Raw genomic sequence first — 13,302 nt, 5'->3', positions numbered from 1 at the left:
CGTATTGTGTGCTAAAAGTCCATCCCGCGTCACCTGAGAAGTTCCGAGGAGCGGCTGGAGCGCGCGCTGATTCGCTGCAGGCTTGATCCTAGTCGCGTTTTCTTGTCAATTGGGCGCCATCAAAGTTCGCGATCCGTGTTGCTTCTGCTGTGTGCAATATCTCGATTTACATCACCAGTCGCGGACTCAGATAGACGACGTCGCGCCAGTTACACCTCATCTCGGATTGCGCAGCACACATTCACCCACCATGTGGCCCTTCTCCAGCTCCAGCGCAGACAGCGCACCGAAGCCCATCATGGCGCCCGCAACCGAACAGCAGGTCCAGCTCCTCCCAGCAACAGGGCAAGCGCTGCCTACCGCACAATCGCAATACGCCACACCGCCGCCCTCGACCTCGCACACGAAGCCCTCCGCAGCGCCACACGACCCCGACTTCTACACCGCACACCCACATCTCGCACCCCCATCGTTCAGCACACCCACATCAGACGCAAGCACAGGCGCGGCAGGCCAGGAGGAGCTCGATCCCACCCTCCCCCGCTCAATGTCCTGCCGCGCCACCTTCGATGCGGCGTTCTACTGCAGTTCGCTGGGCGGCCACTTCAACGACATCTATCGGTACGGGCAACTGCGCAGCTGCAGCGATCACTGGAACGACTTCTGGTTCTGCATGCGGACGAAGAATAGCTACTCGGGGTCGGAGGTCAAGGAGCGTATGATCCAGGAGCGGTATGCGGAGAAGGAGAAGGTGCTCAAGACGAAGCCGAATTCTGAGGATGTGTGGCGGAGAAGAGGGCCTGGAGAGGAGGTGAAAGATCCCTTTTCTTTGGCTGGGAAGGAATGAGCGTATGAGGATGACTGTATGATACAGCAGGAGATGTACAATATGAGACGGAATACAACATGAGACGGAATACGCTTCTGATCAAGTACAACTGATCGAGTACAAATGTACGTGGAGCGCTGTGGTTTGATGTAAATGCAGACGTGACGACTACGATGCAAGTTTGTAGTATACACATGTAAGCAACATACACCACGACGACTACGATCCTTCACAGCCATCACGATATCCAATACTAGAATGGAATGTCAACCGCCGAAATGAAGACGAGTAGCAGGCAAGAAACATCACAGTTGCAATGGGACAAATGTTGAAGTAATTATGTGGATTCTACTCGGGATATATCATCACATGCGTTCCACCAAACTTTTCCAGTCATTATCGTAACGCGTCTGATGCAAATGAAACCGTGAAAGGGCCTTTACGGCCATAAACTCCGAAGACCGCCCAAAAGAAGAAGTCTATGCTCGAAAAAATGAAGAAGAAGACTCAGCAAAGCGATCCGCTTAGTCGACCTCCTCAACGGTGGGGCCGTCATCGCCGCCAGCGCCGGGGGCAGCACCTCCGGGAGCGCCACCGGGCATGCCGCCGGGCATACCACCCTCGCCGCCAGAGCCGTAGAACTTCATCATGATGGGGTTGGCAACAGACTCAAGCTCCTTCTGCTGGGACTCGTACTCGTCCTTGGTAGCAGTCTGGTTGTCGTCCAACCAGGTGACGGTCTTGTCAATCTCAGCCTTGAGCTTCTCCTTGTCGCCAGCATCAAGCTTCTCATCGACCTTGGAGTCGGAGAGAGTGTTGCGGAGCGAGTAAGCGTAGGACTCGAGAGCGTTCTTAGCGGAGATACGGGAAGCCTCGGCCTCATCCTCCTCCTTGTACTTCTCGGCCTCAGCAAGCATGCGCTCGATCTCCTCCTTGGAGAGACGGCCCTTGTCGTTGGTGATGACAATCTTGTTGGTCTTGCCGGTACCCTTCTCGAGAGCAGAGACGTTCATGATACCGTTGGCATCAACATCGAAGGTGACCTCAATCTGAGGAACACCACGGGGCGCAGGCGGGATACCGGTCAGCTCGAACTTGCCGAGCAAGTTGTTATCCTTTGTCCTCGCGCGCTCGCCTTCGTAGACCTGGATGAGCACACCGGGCTGGTTGTCGCTGAAGGTGGAGAAGACCTCAGACTTCTTGGTGGGGATGGTGGTGTTGCGCTTGATAAGAGCAGTCATGACACCACCAGCGGTCTCGATACCGAGAGAAAGCGGCGCGACGTCGAGCAGGAGGATCTCGTTGGTGGACTTGGACGAAGTGTCGCCGGACAGGATAGCAGCCTGGACGGCAGCACCGTAGGCAACAGCCTCATCGGGGTTGATGGACTTGTTGGGCTCCTTGCCGTTGAAGAAGTCAGAGACCATCTTCTGGACCTTGGGGATACGGGTGGATCCACCGACGAGGACGATCTCGTGGACGGTGGACTTGTCGATCTTAGCATCGCGAAGGACACGCTCGACGGGCTCCATGGTGGAGCGGAAGAGGTCCTGGCAGAGCTCCTCGAAACGAGCACGGGTGATCGAGGTGTAGAAGTCAATACCTTCGAACAGGGAGTCGATCTCGATGGAGGTCTGGGCAGACGAAGAAAGGGTGCGCTTGGCCCGCTCGCAGGCGGTGCGGAGACGGCGAAGAGCACGAGCGTTGGAGGTCAAATCCTTCTTGTGTTTACGTTTGAACTCAGAGGTGAAGTGGTTGACAAGACGGTTGTCGAAGTCCTCACCACCCAAGTGAGTGTCACCAGCGGTGGACTTAACCTCGAAGATACCCTCCTCAATGGTCAAGAGGGAGACATCGAATGTACCACCACCCAAGTCGAAGATGAGGACGTTGCGCTCACCCTCGGTCTTCTTGTCAAGACCGTAGGCAATAGCAGCGGCGGTAGGCTCGTTGATGATACGGAGGACGTTGAGGCCAGCAATGAGACCAGCATCCTTGGTAGCCTGACGTTGCGAGTCGTTGAAGTAGGCGGGGACTGTGACGACGGCGTTGTTGACGGTGCCACCGAGGTAGGACTCGGCAGTCTCCCTCATCTTGACGAGGACCATGGAGGAGATCTCCTCGGGTGTGAAGGTCTTCTCCTCGCCCTTGAACTCGACCTGGATGACGGGCTTGCCAGCCTTGTCAATGACCTTGAAGGGGAAGTGCTTCATGTCAGCCTGAACCTCAGCATCGGCGAACTTGCGGCCGATGAGGCGCTTGGCGTCGAAGACTGTGTTGATAGGGTTCATGGCGACCTGGTTCTTCGCGGAGTCACCAATGAGGCGCTCTGTGTCGGTGAAGGCAACGAACGACGGTGTCGTCCTGTTACCCTGGTCGTTTGCGATAATCTCAATGCGGTCATCTGGAGTATGTTAGCAGATGTAAAGTCAAGACAAAGCGGACTTCCTTACCTCTGAAGATGCCTACGCAAGAGTAGGTTGTACCGAGATCAATACCGATGGCAGACATGATTGCGGTTATGTGTAGTGTGGGGTATCAAAGAAAGGAAACGCTGTTGGATGCTCACAAGTCGGTGACTTGATTATAGTGAGGCTTTGCTTTGGTGGTTGTTTGATGTTCTGAAGACGTGGAAGAGCAACGGCGGGGTGGGCTTTTAAAAGCGTGGGCGAGACAGATTTTTGTAGAGAAGCGCGTGGAATCTCGTAGACCAAGAACTTCACGGAACCTTCTGGTTGGCGCGCAGCCGCTGTGACCCACATCGAGACGCTGCCTGATTGTTCCTGAAGGTACTTGGCCCTGTTTCATTCACACTAAAGGCGATTGCGGGCTGTTGTGACCCATCGAGCCGCGCTGAAGCTTCTTGTGCATTCTTTCTGCTGCCGTTCTCTGCGGTTGCTATGACGAGGTTCTACCCCACTAGACCCGTGCACGGCCGACGACGGCAAGCGAAATCGTAGCCCCACCCTCGCCACCTCACCAGATATTGACAAACCCTTGCTCAAGGACGTCGAGAAGCCAGTCGAGGCATCTTGAACAAGTGTTGTCAATATCTCGACGCTGTCGGTACAGTCAGAAAGCCTTGCAAGGCTTCAACAAATACAGCCTTGCTGCCTGTCATGCACCGCCACCCAGCCTGATTGCAGTCGCTGTTTGCAGCCAAGGAGGGGCGTCAATCACGAACTACTTGCAGTCACAAACATGTACGGGCTTGTTCGCGCAACGAATGGTCTACCAGATACGCAGCAGGACGACGAGCTTACACAGTACTGGCTCGAGAAGTAAAGACCAGCGAATTGAAGTGTGTTGCCCCACAGTAAGGAAGATGGCGTGTATCAGTCCTGGCGCATTCACAGAGAGTGTCTTGATCACGACGCGTTGTCCATGTCTCATCTGGCATCCGACCCAACTGCTGTGTCGACGATATGCCCGGCTTTTAGCATCGATGACCCAACCCATCTGAGTACAGTCACATACGAGATCAAGATGTTTAGATCCGAATGATGGAGTAAGGGAAACAAACCAACGCTTCTGGGTATTCGACAAGTCCACGATACTGTCCAGATTGATCGATGTACACTCAATTGATCTCGACTGCTCTCGACCGTTGACTCCTTCATCAATTTCGATACGTCCGTGCTCAAGAGCTGTCAATTATCCTTGCGCCTGAAGGCATTGTTCGGTTCAACACACTCATCTCATGTATTCTGATCTTACTAGGTCATTTGTACACTTGACATTACTTCCTTTGGCAATTCTACTCGTAAGAGACCTGCCCAGCTTTGAGGTTGACGCGTTCGAGTTTTCAGCATTCAACTATGTTCTTTATACGGTCAAAAAATCACAACGCCGCAACTATGACCTCATTTAGAAGGGAAATGAGCCCGCGAACGACACCGATACAGAGCTACTATCGACCCATAAAATCTCACACTAATTCTCACACCTACATCGAATCACAGGGGTGGGCGTCAAGATGAAGGGCTACAGAGAGAATCTAATCGCAGCCGCTCTAGCACACCGACGAGACCGATTAGTCTACAGTAAGTTGACATGAGTGCTGGACTCAGTCACTTGTCGAGAGGAGAGTGCCTCTGCATGCCGAATGGAAGGGTAGCGGAGATTAGCTTCTCATAAACGGCCGTGCGCAAGCTGTGAAGCTCTCAGCGTTAGTCGCAACTCGTTGCAAACACATGTTCGGCGCAGCAGACGCTCGAGCAAGCAATACCGTTGACAAGCATGTCATGCAGCTACACATCCACTAATTTCATCGTTGCTCTGTGATCGATGGGCGCGTCAGCCTTGCGCACAGTTCCGTGGCTGCCGACACTTGACACTGCATGACGTCACCGCGATAGGTCAATCTGCGGGGATGGAAGCTCGACAGCTTGATTGACAAGCTCCCAGCCGCACTTCGGAAGTGATACCAGACCTCCTCCTTTCATCTCCAGCGTTCGATAGCCATTTACCGTTTCTTCTGTATCTCGTAATATACCCAATTCTCTCACAATGCTCCGCAACGGTGCCACACGATTCGCCAGGTCGATAACCGCGTCGGCTGCGCGTCCATTCGCACCAGCTCCACGAGCGGCTCCTGCACGCCAATGGGCAACACAGTTCGGATCCCTAGCCTCGAAAAGACCACAGGCAGCACAGTTGGCACGCGTCACACCCACTCAAACCATAATCTCGCGTCGAAACCTTACGAAAGACCAGAAGAAGGCTGAAGATCGATATGCACACGAGAAGCTGGAACCTACACCGGAGACCGTTTCCACAACTAGCTCCATCCACCCTGTCTTTTCAGAACAAGGTGTTGAAAATCCCGAGAAAGATGTCGATATGATGAAGGGCGTGAAGAGCGATCTTGTAAGCTGAACTGGCCGAAGCTGTCTGGAGACACTGACACCCTTAGGAAACCATTCGCGAGACCTTCAGTCTGAAGGAAGTCCCCAGAGAGGCGTACTATATGGGTCTTGCAGGCACAATTCCCTACCTCGCGACGTCCCTCGCTACAGTTATCTGCGCATACGACATCAACCACGCTGTTGCCGGACAAGGCCTCTTCTTCTCAGAGCACACAGCTACGCACCTACTCCACCTCCTCGAGCCTGTCCAGATTGGCTATGGAGCGAGTGTATGATTGCCCGTGCTGCGAAATTGGATATGTGCTAATGTTATACAGATCATTTCATTCCTAGGTGCCATTCACTGGGGCCTGGAATGGGCCAAGTATGGAGGGGTCCATGGCTACCCTCGCTACGCAATCGGTGTCTTTGCTCCTATGGCTGGCTGGAGCGCGACTGTCATGCCCATTGAGTCTGCGCTAATCACCCAATTCGTCAGCTTCGTTGCCCTTTACTTTGTCGACACTCGTGCTGCGCTCAAGGGCTGGACGCCTCCATGGTGTAAGTATATCTGTTCAGGACCTTGAGAGTAACAACGCTAATCCAGTCGCTTCTACAGACCGCGAGTACCGATTCATCCTGACTTTCATCGTCGGCGCCAGCATTGTGATCAGTTTGATCGGTCGCGGAGAGGTTACTGCGAAGGTGGGGAGAATGCCAGGTGCGGTTGATCGCATCAATGCGCTGCGCGAAGGGTCCGCGGAGCGACTTGCGGAGGAGGAGGAGGCGAGAGTCGCAGCCAAGAAGGATGCCGCGGCCAGCGATGACAGGGGCGAGCACTGAGTTGTGGCGATCGGCAAGGTCCATTGTATTTGTGGGGGTGTAGTCACATGTGAGGATTGATTTTCCGGATTTTCCGACTTCTTGGCAGGATAACCTTGGGCTCACGTAGGCGTAATTGGATATTTTGTGCTGTGCCTCGAGCTTGGACAGTAAATGCACAACTCTATTTGGCTACCGTGTGTTACCGGTGTTCCGAGCATGGGGTTTTGAGCCTCATCGATTGCTAATGCCATAAACTCTGGCTGTGGAGCACGCGTGCTGATCGGCCCACTATACTGATTTCACAATGATCACGACGCGCGGATGGACCGCCTTAGCTGCGCGTTTAGGCCCTTTGCAGGCCCAAGAATCGACGATGATTTCTTGGAAGAGACGAGAACTCGCGAAGGACGGCTTACCCTGTTTAGCTGGCTTGAGGCTGAGATTTCCGGCACCCACCTGACGTTCCGCTCCCACGAATTGTTCCCCTCATAGCTCAGGTCCCCCGCTTTCCCCTACACCAACCCCTCATCGTCATAAGCCCACGCGCAGTCGCGTGCCGATTTGACTCCGAATCCTTTGCGCGCCGTACGATGATCCCTTTGCCTTCAACTTGCACTGCCCTGCATATCTCATTGTCCAGCCCTTGATTATTCCTACACCAAAGTTCGGTGTTCTTTCGCGCGAGCGGCATCGCATATACGGCACAACCACCTCGGAACTACAACAACCAATTGCACGCGACGCGCATACCGGAAAATCTCCAGTGCACACGGAGAAATTAGGTATATCCCTCTGCAACACCACGCAACAATCTGCAAACACCGAATATCGCTGTAAAACATGGCGATTCAAGAGATCTCTGCGAGGGCTGAGCCGCAGCCAAAGCCTAAGGAGCAACTAGTAGATGATTCACAGGATCAACTCCTCGATGAGGAGAAGCTCGAGAAAGTGTTTATTGGTTCGATCGACCAGGGAACCACAAGTACACGATTTATCATCTTTGATGGCATGGGCGAGGTAAAGCATCCTGCACGCGTGTAGAACTGCTGTGACTGACTTGCTGGCAGCCGGTTGCGCAACACCAAATCGAGTTCACTCAGCACTATCCACAGTCGGGATGGCACGAGCATGATCCGTATGAGCTTGTTAGCACTGTTGAGACATGTATAGAAAAGGCTACCGGCATTTTCGAAGACATGAACTACGACATCTTAGACATTAAGGCTGTAGGAATCACCAACCAGCGCGAAACCACTGTTGTATGGGACACCAACACTGGTGTGCCGCTCTACAACGCGATCGCGTGGCCTGACACAAGAACTAAGGGATTGGTGCGAGAGCTCAAGAACAGGGAGGGAGCGGACGAGTTACTTCAGTTGACTGGACTGCCGCTGTCTACATATCCAGCCTCGGTGAAGCTGGTTTGGCTCATCGAACACGTTGAGGAGGTTCGCAAGGCGTACGATGAGGGCCGCTTATCGTTCGGTACCGTCGATACCTGGATCTTGTACAACCTGAACGGTGGAAAGGAACGCGATATCCACGTCACCGACTGCACGAACGCCTCGCGAACCATGTTCATGAACCTGCATACCGTACAATACGACGACAAGCTTCTGGACTTCTTCGGACTCGACCGCAAGAAGCTGAATCTGCCCAAGATCGTCCCCTCGTCTTCTCCTGATGCCTTCGGTTCCCTTGCAAGAGGAATTCTCAAGGGCGTACCGATAGCAGGCTGCCTGGGTGACCAGTCGTCCGCGTTGGTCGGCCAGCAAGGATTCACTCCTGGATCCGCAAAGAACACATACGGAACCGGTTGCTTCTTGCTGTACAATGTTGGCGAGAAGCCCGTCATTTCAACACACGGTCTGCTCGCAACGATTGCATACGACTTTGGAGGCAAGCGCAAGCCTGTATACGCCCTCGAGGGAAGTATAGCTGTGGCTGGGTCTGGTGTCAAGTTCCTGATGAACAACATGGGCTTTATCACACACTCGCACAAGATCAGTGACCTGGCAGCGAGCGTTGAGGACAATGGCGGGTGTGTCTTCGTCACAGCATTCTCCGGTCTCTTCGCACCCTATTGGATCGACGACGCGAAGGGCACAATCTTCGGCATCACACAATTCACAGAACAGGGCCACATTGCGCGAGCAACACTCGAGGCAACCTGCTTCCAGACCAAGGCAATTCTCGATGCCATGGAGCTGGACTCTGGGCACAAGCTCAACATGCTGGCTGTTGACGGTGGCATGAGCAACAGCAACCTCTGCATGCAGGTCAGTGCACCGTGACATCACACCACGGCTCAAGCGGGGCTAATATCTCCACAGACACAAGCGAACATTATCGGCATCCCCGTCGACCGCCCCGCCATGCGCGAAACGACCGCGCTTGGAGCCGCTATTGCCGCTGGGTTTGCCGTCGGCATATGGAAGGAGTTTGACGAGCTGAAGGAAATCAACCAGAAGGACCGCATGGTCTTCGAGCCCAATGTCACCCAGGAGGATGGCGCGAAGATGTTCAAGAAGTGGTAAGTGCACCATATTTCTATCACACTCGTAGCTAACGTATTCAGGAACCGCGCTGTGCAGATGTGCAAAGGCTGGCTGGACGCTGATGAGACCAACGGCGAGTTCTCGTAATCCGTACATAATTGAGAGCGTTTATATATCCTATGCATATTTCTACATCACACCACGATCAGAGCAGCCACGACAACTCATACGATGCATGCATCTACGTGCTACGCTGGAGGATTGCAGTACTGACAGATACATGTGCTTGACACTGCAGTTCCAAGATCATTAAGGATGTATTACTGGGTATATGCCACCGATCTAGTCAACACCGGATGCCAAACGCCGCGCCATGCTATGCAATGCTCTCTTTCTTCCCTTCTAGAACCCCATCATCATCACAAACCTCGCCGAACTGGTCTGTCACCCAACCTCAGCATCAGGAAACCACTGCTTAATCCCGCGATCCAAGGCCTTCGGCCCCACCGGCTTGACCAGATACCCATCGCTTCCCGCTTCCTGCGCATTCAGTCGATCGCTCGGACTATCCTGGCCCGTCACAATGAAAACAACGCTCTTATCCCACCCATACTCCTTCTCCAGCGCGCGGATCTGGCTCGTGGCATCGATTCCATCGCAGACCGGCATCTGCAGGTCCATCAGCACGAGGTCGAAGGGCCGAGGTGTAGGTGTAGGCAGGATGGAGAGTCTGGTTTTCTCCTCCTGTGCAGGCGTCGGCGTGGCGTCGGAAGGCGCGCGGTGCGCGGCGAAGAGCTTGACAGCTTGCACGCCGTCGGTGGCGGTGCAGTATGGCAGGCCGCGGCGCTTGCAGTACATTTCCAGCAGGCGGAGGTTGACGGTGTTATCGTCGACGAGGAGTGTCATGGGTTTGTTCGAACGGGGGGGAGGAGGACTAGGTTTTTGCGCAAAGCGTAGGGCGCCGACGGATTTTGTGAGTTCGGCTTCAACAACGTCTTTCGGGAATATCGAGCCGCGGTGGATGAGGTCGGGTGCTGTGAAGCCGGCATCTTCTTCGGCGGGGTCGAATGCGGGCGTTGCTGGAGGAGTTGGCTCGAGGGTGATTCCGCCACCCGGCAAGATCAAGTGAGCGGCTTTCTCTGCCGCGTGGGTGGCGAAAATGGCGTCGGCTTCTGCGAGAACGTCCTCGATCTCACGCGACGTGAACGGTCCCTTTGTAAAGATCACATTGTTATCTCGTAAGAACCGTTCTCCGGCAAAGTTGATGACCGTGTCGTTCTCGGGTACCAGGCAGATAGCAACTTGATCATCCCGTACTCGTTTGGTGGTCTGGTAAAGCTTCGCAAGGTCGTGTGTGTAATCCAACGTCAAAAGGGATTCTGAGGGATTCTGAGATTCTTTGTACCCCAATCCGCTGAGATATGCCGCGAAGTTGTTGCCGAGCAGTGACGTAAGATCGTCCGCCGGAAGCCTGTTGAACACCGGTGGCAGATTGCTGAATGTTCTTCGATTCGGTGAAAGTGACGAGGCGCATGTCGGGTCGTTGAAAGTGAGACGGAAGTGTGATCCTCTGCCAACTTCGGACGACACTAATACGATACTGCCATTCATAAGAGTCGCTAACTTTACAGCCAATGTCAAACCAAGGCCAGCATCAGTAGTGTGGTTGTTGACCTTTTCGTAGGCACCGAAAATTCGTTGTTGGTTGTCTGGCTTGATTCCGCACCCATTGTCCTCGATATCGACCACCAGAGATTTGAAGTCGTCAGTGACTGATATCATCACTACCACAACACCGCCTGCAGTGTTCTGGACTGCATTTAGCAAGAGGGGCTGAATACAATCGATAAGGAGGCGCAGATCCAAAGACAGAGTATCGCATCGAGGCGGAAATCGGTGGTTCAGTATAAGCGATGGCCGCACACTTGCATCGTCGGGCAAGAATAACGTGAGTTCGTTCAACAGTGCCACTTCAATGTCTTCAATCTTGTGTGCTGCGACGACTCGTTGTGCTTCTGCAACATCAGCCCACTGGTTGAGCTTGATAAGACTGTTGACCGTCGAGATCAGCTCCTTTGCAGACGACCGTATCGTTTTGATGTATGCGTAAGGATCCAGCGCGCTAAGTTGTTCGTCACTGGGCGTACCGTCCGGGGTCGACTCGACAGTCGCGCTGAGTATGTTGCGCGACTTCAACTCCTCGGTCAGAAGATCGACGGATCCAAGAATACCGTGAATGGGTGTCCGCAGCTGATGCGTGATACCGCGTAGAAATGTCTCTTTCGCTTGCAAAGCCTCTTTGAGCGCTTGGTTTTGCCAGTAGCGGCACAATGAAGTCGCGCACATCTGTACAAACCATGTATCAATATCGTCGTACACGTTTCGAAAGTCCTTGGTGCCTACAACAAGGTATGTAGGTATCTGTCGGCTTGCGCATTGCGAAGTCACGATCCGTATTGACTTCGGTGCTACCGGTTCCTGGTGATTGAGTTGCTCAATGATATAGTCGAAGTAGTCGCTGTCTTCCCACAGTCCATGTTCAATATACTGTGTAGGCACACTGGTCCCGTCCCCGAGGTGAAGCACGTCATTTGGCGCAACGATTATCTTGACCAAACTTCCAGGGTACACTTGGTGGAGCATGTTCGTGACGGCCTCTTCCAAATTCTGGTCCGTTGCCAGTAGCCTTTGGAGCTCTGTTAGCAGATCCAGCAAGTGCCGCCGCTCCCTTTGACGTCTGACTCTGTGGGCTTGAACAATATCAGACACGATCCAGTCCGCCAGGCGTGCGAGCGATCTCTGCTGCTCTTTGCTAAGCGGCTCCTGTACTGAGTTCGACGCTACACAAAGCGACCCAAACGCAACATGCTCGCCATACTCGGTCTCAAATCGCAAAGGGGCGCCAGCGTATGCGCGAAGACCGCCCACCTCGACATGGGGAGACTCTCGAAACCGCCAGTCGTCTATCATGTTCAGCACGGTAAAGATTGCCTGCCATGGTGTCAGCACAAATCAGTCAGGACAGGATGACACTTACACCAGGTGGTTGATTGACGGTGTGAGCGCAAGTGCTCTCGCGGCGGGGCAGCACAGCCAAAGGAAGTCCCACAGTCACCATACGAGTGTATGTGTTGTGGTTAAGAAGACCAGCGATAACAAACTCCCATCCGACCGTGTCTTGCGCCAGATAAACTTTTTCTTGCAGTCTCGACTGAAGCTCAACGTCCTCAAGCGCGCCTCGAGTATAGTAGTAGAGCATCGTCAGACGCAGCCTCTCGTTGCGTGTGAGCACCGGGAACAGGTACCGGTCGGTAGCACATGGCATCGACGGCCTGGCCGGAATGGTTGCCGGCGCCCAAACATCTGTCTGATCTGGATAGATGTGCTGTGCAACCTCGATAGACCAGTTATTCAAAGCCCTAGTAGCATTATCGACATCAAGGATTGGCGAAATTTCACTTGGTCGTTCCGAGGGGGGCGCATGCTTCGAGCGAAGGACAGCTGCATCGGCCCTGGGGAAGAACGGTGTTCGCTTGTTGTCCTTGAAAGACATCGAACCACGCGCCGGGCCGAGGACCAGAACTGGACCCCGCCACCCAAGAAGAAAAGAGACTCGGACGCAACTGCGAGCTCACGAGAAAACGCAGACGATGTGATATGGCTAATAATGTCTCGCGACAGGTCTTGGTGGCAATTGCTGAATTGCTGCGAATGGTCTGATGAGTGCCTAGCACGGGCCTAGCCGGAAGCCAGAAGCCAGTGAGCAACGGTTCCCGTGTCGCGTGTGTGTCTGGACCGGTCTGCAGGTCATTCCGGGGACCTGGAGGAGGTCGGCGCTCGAATGGCCCTCGACGACACAAGACCGCAGTCAATGTTGGAAGAGGTACGTAGAGTCGTTGAAACGACGTTGAGTGTATAGCTGCGAAAAGTTGCTTTTGCGGGGGCCACTTGCATCCGCGATCTCGATTCGCTTGAGGCCTGGATGAAAGGACCGTATCCCTGGACACGGGCATTGCCGATTGAGAGGCGCGTCTTCACAGGAAGCCGGGGCTGGAGTGATCGGAACATTCATGCCTATTGCCTAGGCAGGACGCGTGCCTGATCATCGTTGTGCTGCAGGAGGCATTGAGATCGGAGCTGACCTAACAAACCCTCCGCTGTTGCACTGCACCATCCCTGCAGTCCTTCAGCCTCATTTTCCATCGAGAAGCTTTGTCATCGTAAGAACAGACACGTTCCTTTACTATCGAAGCGTTTCCGAGCTTTCCGCGACGAACCTGTTATTGGCCTCTTCGAACGTTGT

At 53.9% G+C, this 13,302-nt stretch overlaps 5 protein-coding genes across 5 annotated transcripts; 3 read left to right on the top strand and 2 right to left on the bottom strand.

Annotated features, from left to right (window-relative positions):
• The first annotated feature begins 58 nt into the window (after window positions 1-58).
• On the top strand, window positions 59-1,207 carry C7974DRAFT_392730 (uncharacterized protein). Its single transcript, XM_046141714.1, has one exon. It carries the CDS (start codon window positions 251-253, stop codon window positions 845-847), a length of 597 nt encoding a protein of 198 aa, XP_045998183.1. The 5' UTR covers window positions 59-250; the 3' UTR covers window positions 848-1,207.
• On the bottom strand, window positions 1,160-3,716 carry C7974DRAFT_462942 (heat shock 70 kDa protein). The gene is made up of 2 exons (XM_046146220.1): window positions 3,283-3,716; window positions 1,160-3,233 (listed from the first exon to the last, which is right to left on the bottom strand). Exons 1-2 carry the CDS (start codon window positions 3,338-3,340, stop codon window positions 1,354-1,356), a joined length of 1,938 nt encoding a protein of 645 aa, XP_045998182.1. The 5' UTR covers window positions 3,341-3,716; the 3' UTR covers window positions 1,160-1,353.
• A 1,622-nt stretch (window positions 3,717-5,338) lies between these two features.
• Window positions 5,339-6,519, top strand: C7974DRAFT_375499 (uncharacterized protein; the record flags this gene model as incomplete). The annotated part of the gene is made up of 4 exons (XM_046140211.1): window positions 5,339-5,698; window positions 5,745-5,966; window positions 6,015-6,237; window positions 6,284-6,519. The coding sequence occupies 4 exons, from the start codon at window positions 5,339-5,341 to the stop codon at window positions 6,517-6,519; spliced, it is 1,041 nt and encodes a 346-aa protein (XP_045998181.1).
• A 648-nt stretch (window positions 6,520-7,167) lies between these two features.
• C7974DRAFT_170796 (uncharacterized protein) lies at window positions 7,168-9,295 on the top strand. Its single transcript, XM_046136149.1, has 4 exons — window positions 7,168-7,518; window positions 7,569-8,780; window positions 8,835-9,034; window positions 9,080-9,295. Exons 1-4 carry the CDS (start codon window positions 7,342-7,344, stop codon window positions 9,144-9,146), a joined length of 1,656 nt encoding a protein of 551 aa, XP_045998180.1. The 5' UTR covers window positions 7,168-7,341; the 3' UTR covers window positions 9,147-9,295.
• An 18-nt stretch (window positions 9,296-9,313) lies between these two features.
• On the bottom strand, window positions 9,314-12,679 carry C7974DRAFT_170815 (putative histidine kinase-like protein HHK3p). The gene is made up of 2 exons (XM_046136151.1): window positions 12,037-12,679; window positions 9,314-11,990 (listed from the first exon to the last, which is right to left on the bottom strand). The coding sequence occupies exons 1-2, from the start codon at window positions 12,550-12,552 to the stop codon at window positions 9,444-9,446; spliced, it is 3,063 nt and encodes a 1,020-aa protein (XP_045998179.1). The 5' UTR covers window positions 12,553-12,679; the 3' UTR covers window positions 9,314-9,443.
• Window positions 12,680-13,302: the final 623 nt, after the last annotated feature.

The sequence above is a fragment of the Boeremia exigua genome (genome assembly GCF_020726555.1).
Source record: "Boeremia exigua strain MPI-SDFR-AT-0100 chromosome Unknown C7974scaffold_5, whole genome shotgun sequence".
NCBI lineage: Eukaryota > Fungi > Ascomycota > Dothideomycetes > Pleosporales > Didymellaceae > Boeremia > Boeremia exigua.
This window is presented reverse-complemented; position numbering and strand designations above follow the sequence as displayed.

Bases quoted from the DNA above. Each gene is read 5' to 3' on its own strand.
- C7974DRAFT_392730 (XM_046141714.1), top strand. From the start codon at position 251: ATGTGGCCCTTCTCCAGCTCCAGCGCAGACAGCGCACCGAAGCCCATC.
- C7974DRAFT_462942 (XM_046146220.1), bottom strand. From the start codon at position 3,340: ATGTCTGCCATCGGTATTGATCTCGGTACAACCTACTCTTGCGTAGGC. The intron at 3,234-3,282 runs GTAAGGAAGTCC...AACATACTCCAG, and splicing joins TTGCGTAGGCATCTTCAGAG to ATGACCGCATTGAGATTATC.
- C7974DRAFT_170796 (XM_046136149.1), top strand. From the start codon at position 7,342: ATGGCGATTCAAGAGATCTCTGCGAGGGCTGAGCCGCAGCCAAAGCCT. The intron at 8,781-8,834 runs GTCAGTGCACCG...ATATCTCCACAG, and splicing joins ACAGCAACCTCTGCATGCAG to ACACAAGCGAACATTATCGG. The intron at 9,035-9,079 runs GTAAGTGCACCA...TAACGTATTCAG, and splicing joins GCGAAGATGTTCAAGAAGTG to GAACCGCGCTGTGCAGATGT.
- C7974DRAFT_170815 (XM_046136151.1), bottom strand. From the start codon at position 12,552: ATGTCTTTCAAGGACAACAAGCGAACACCGTTCTTCCCCAGGGCCGAT. The intron at 11,991-12,036 runs GTAAGTGTCATC...ACACCATGGCAG, and splicing joins CCGTCAATCAACCACCTGGT to GCAATCTTTACCGTGCTGAA.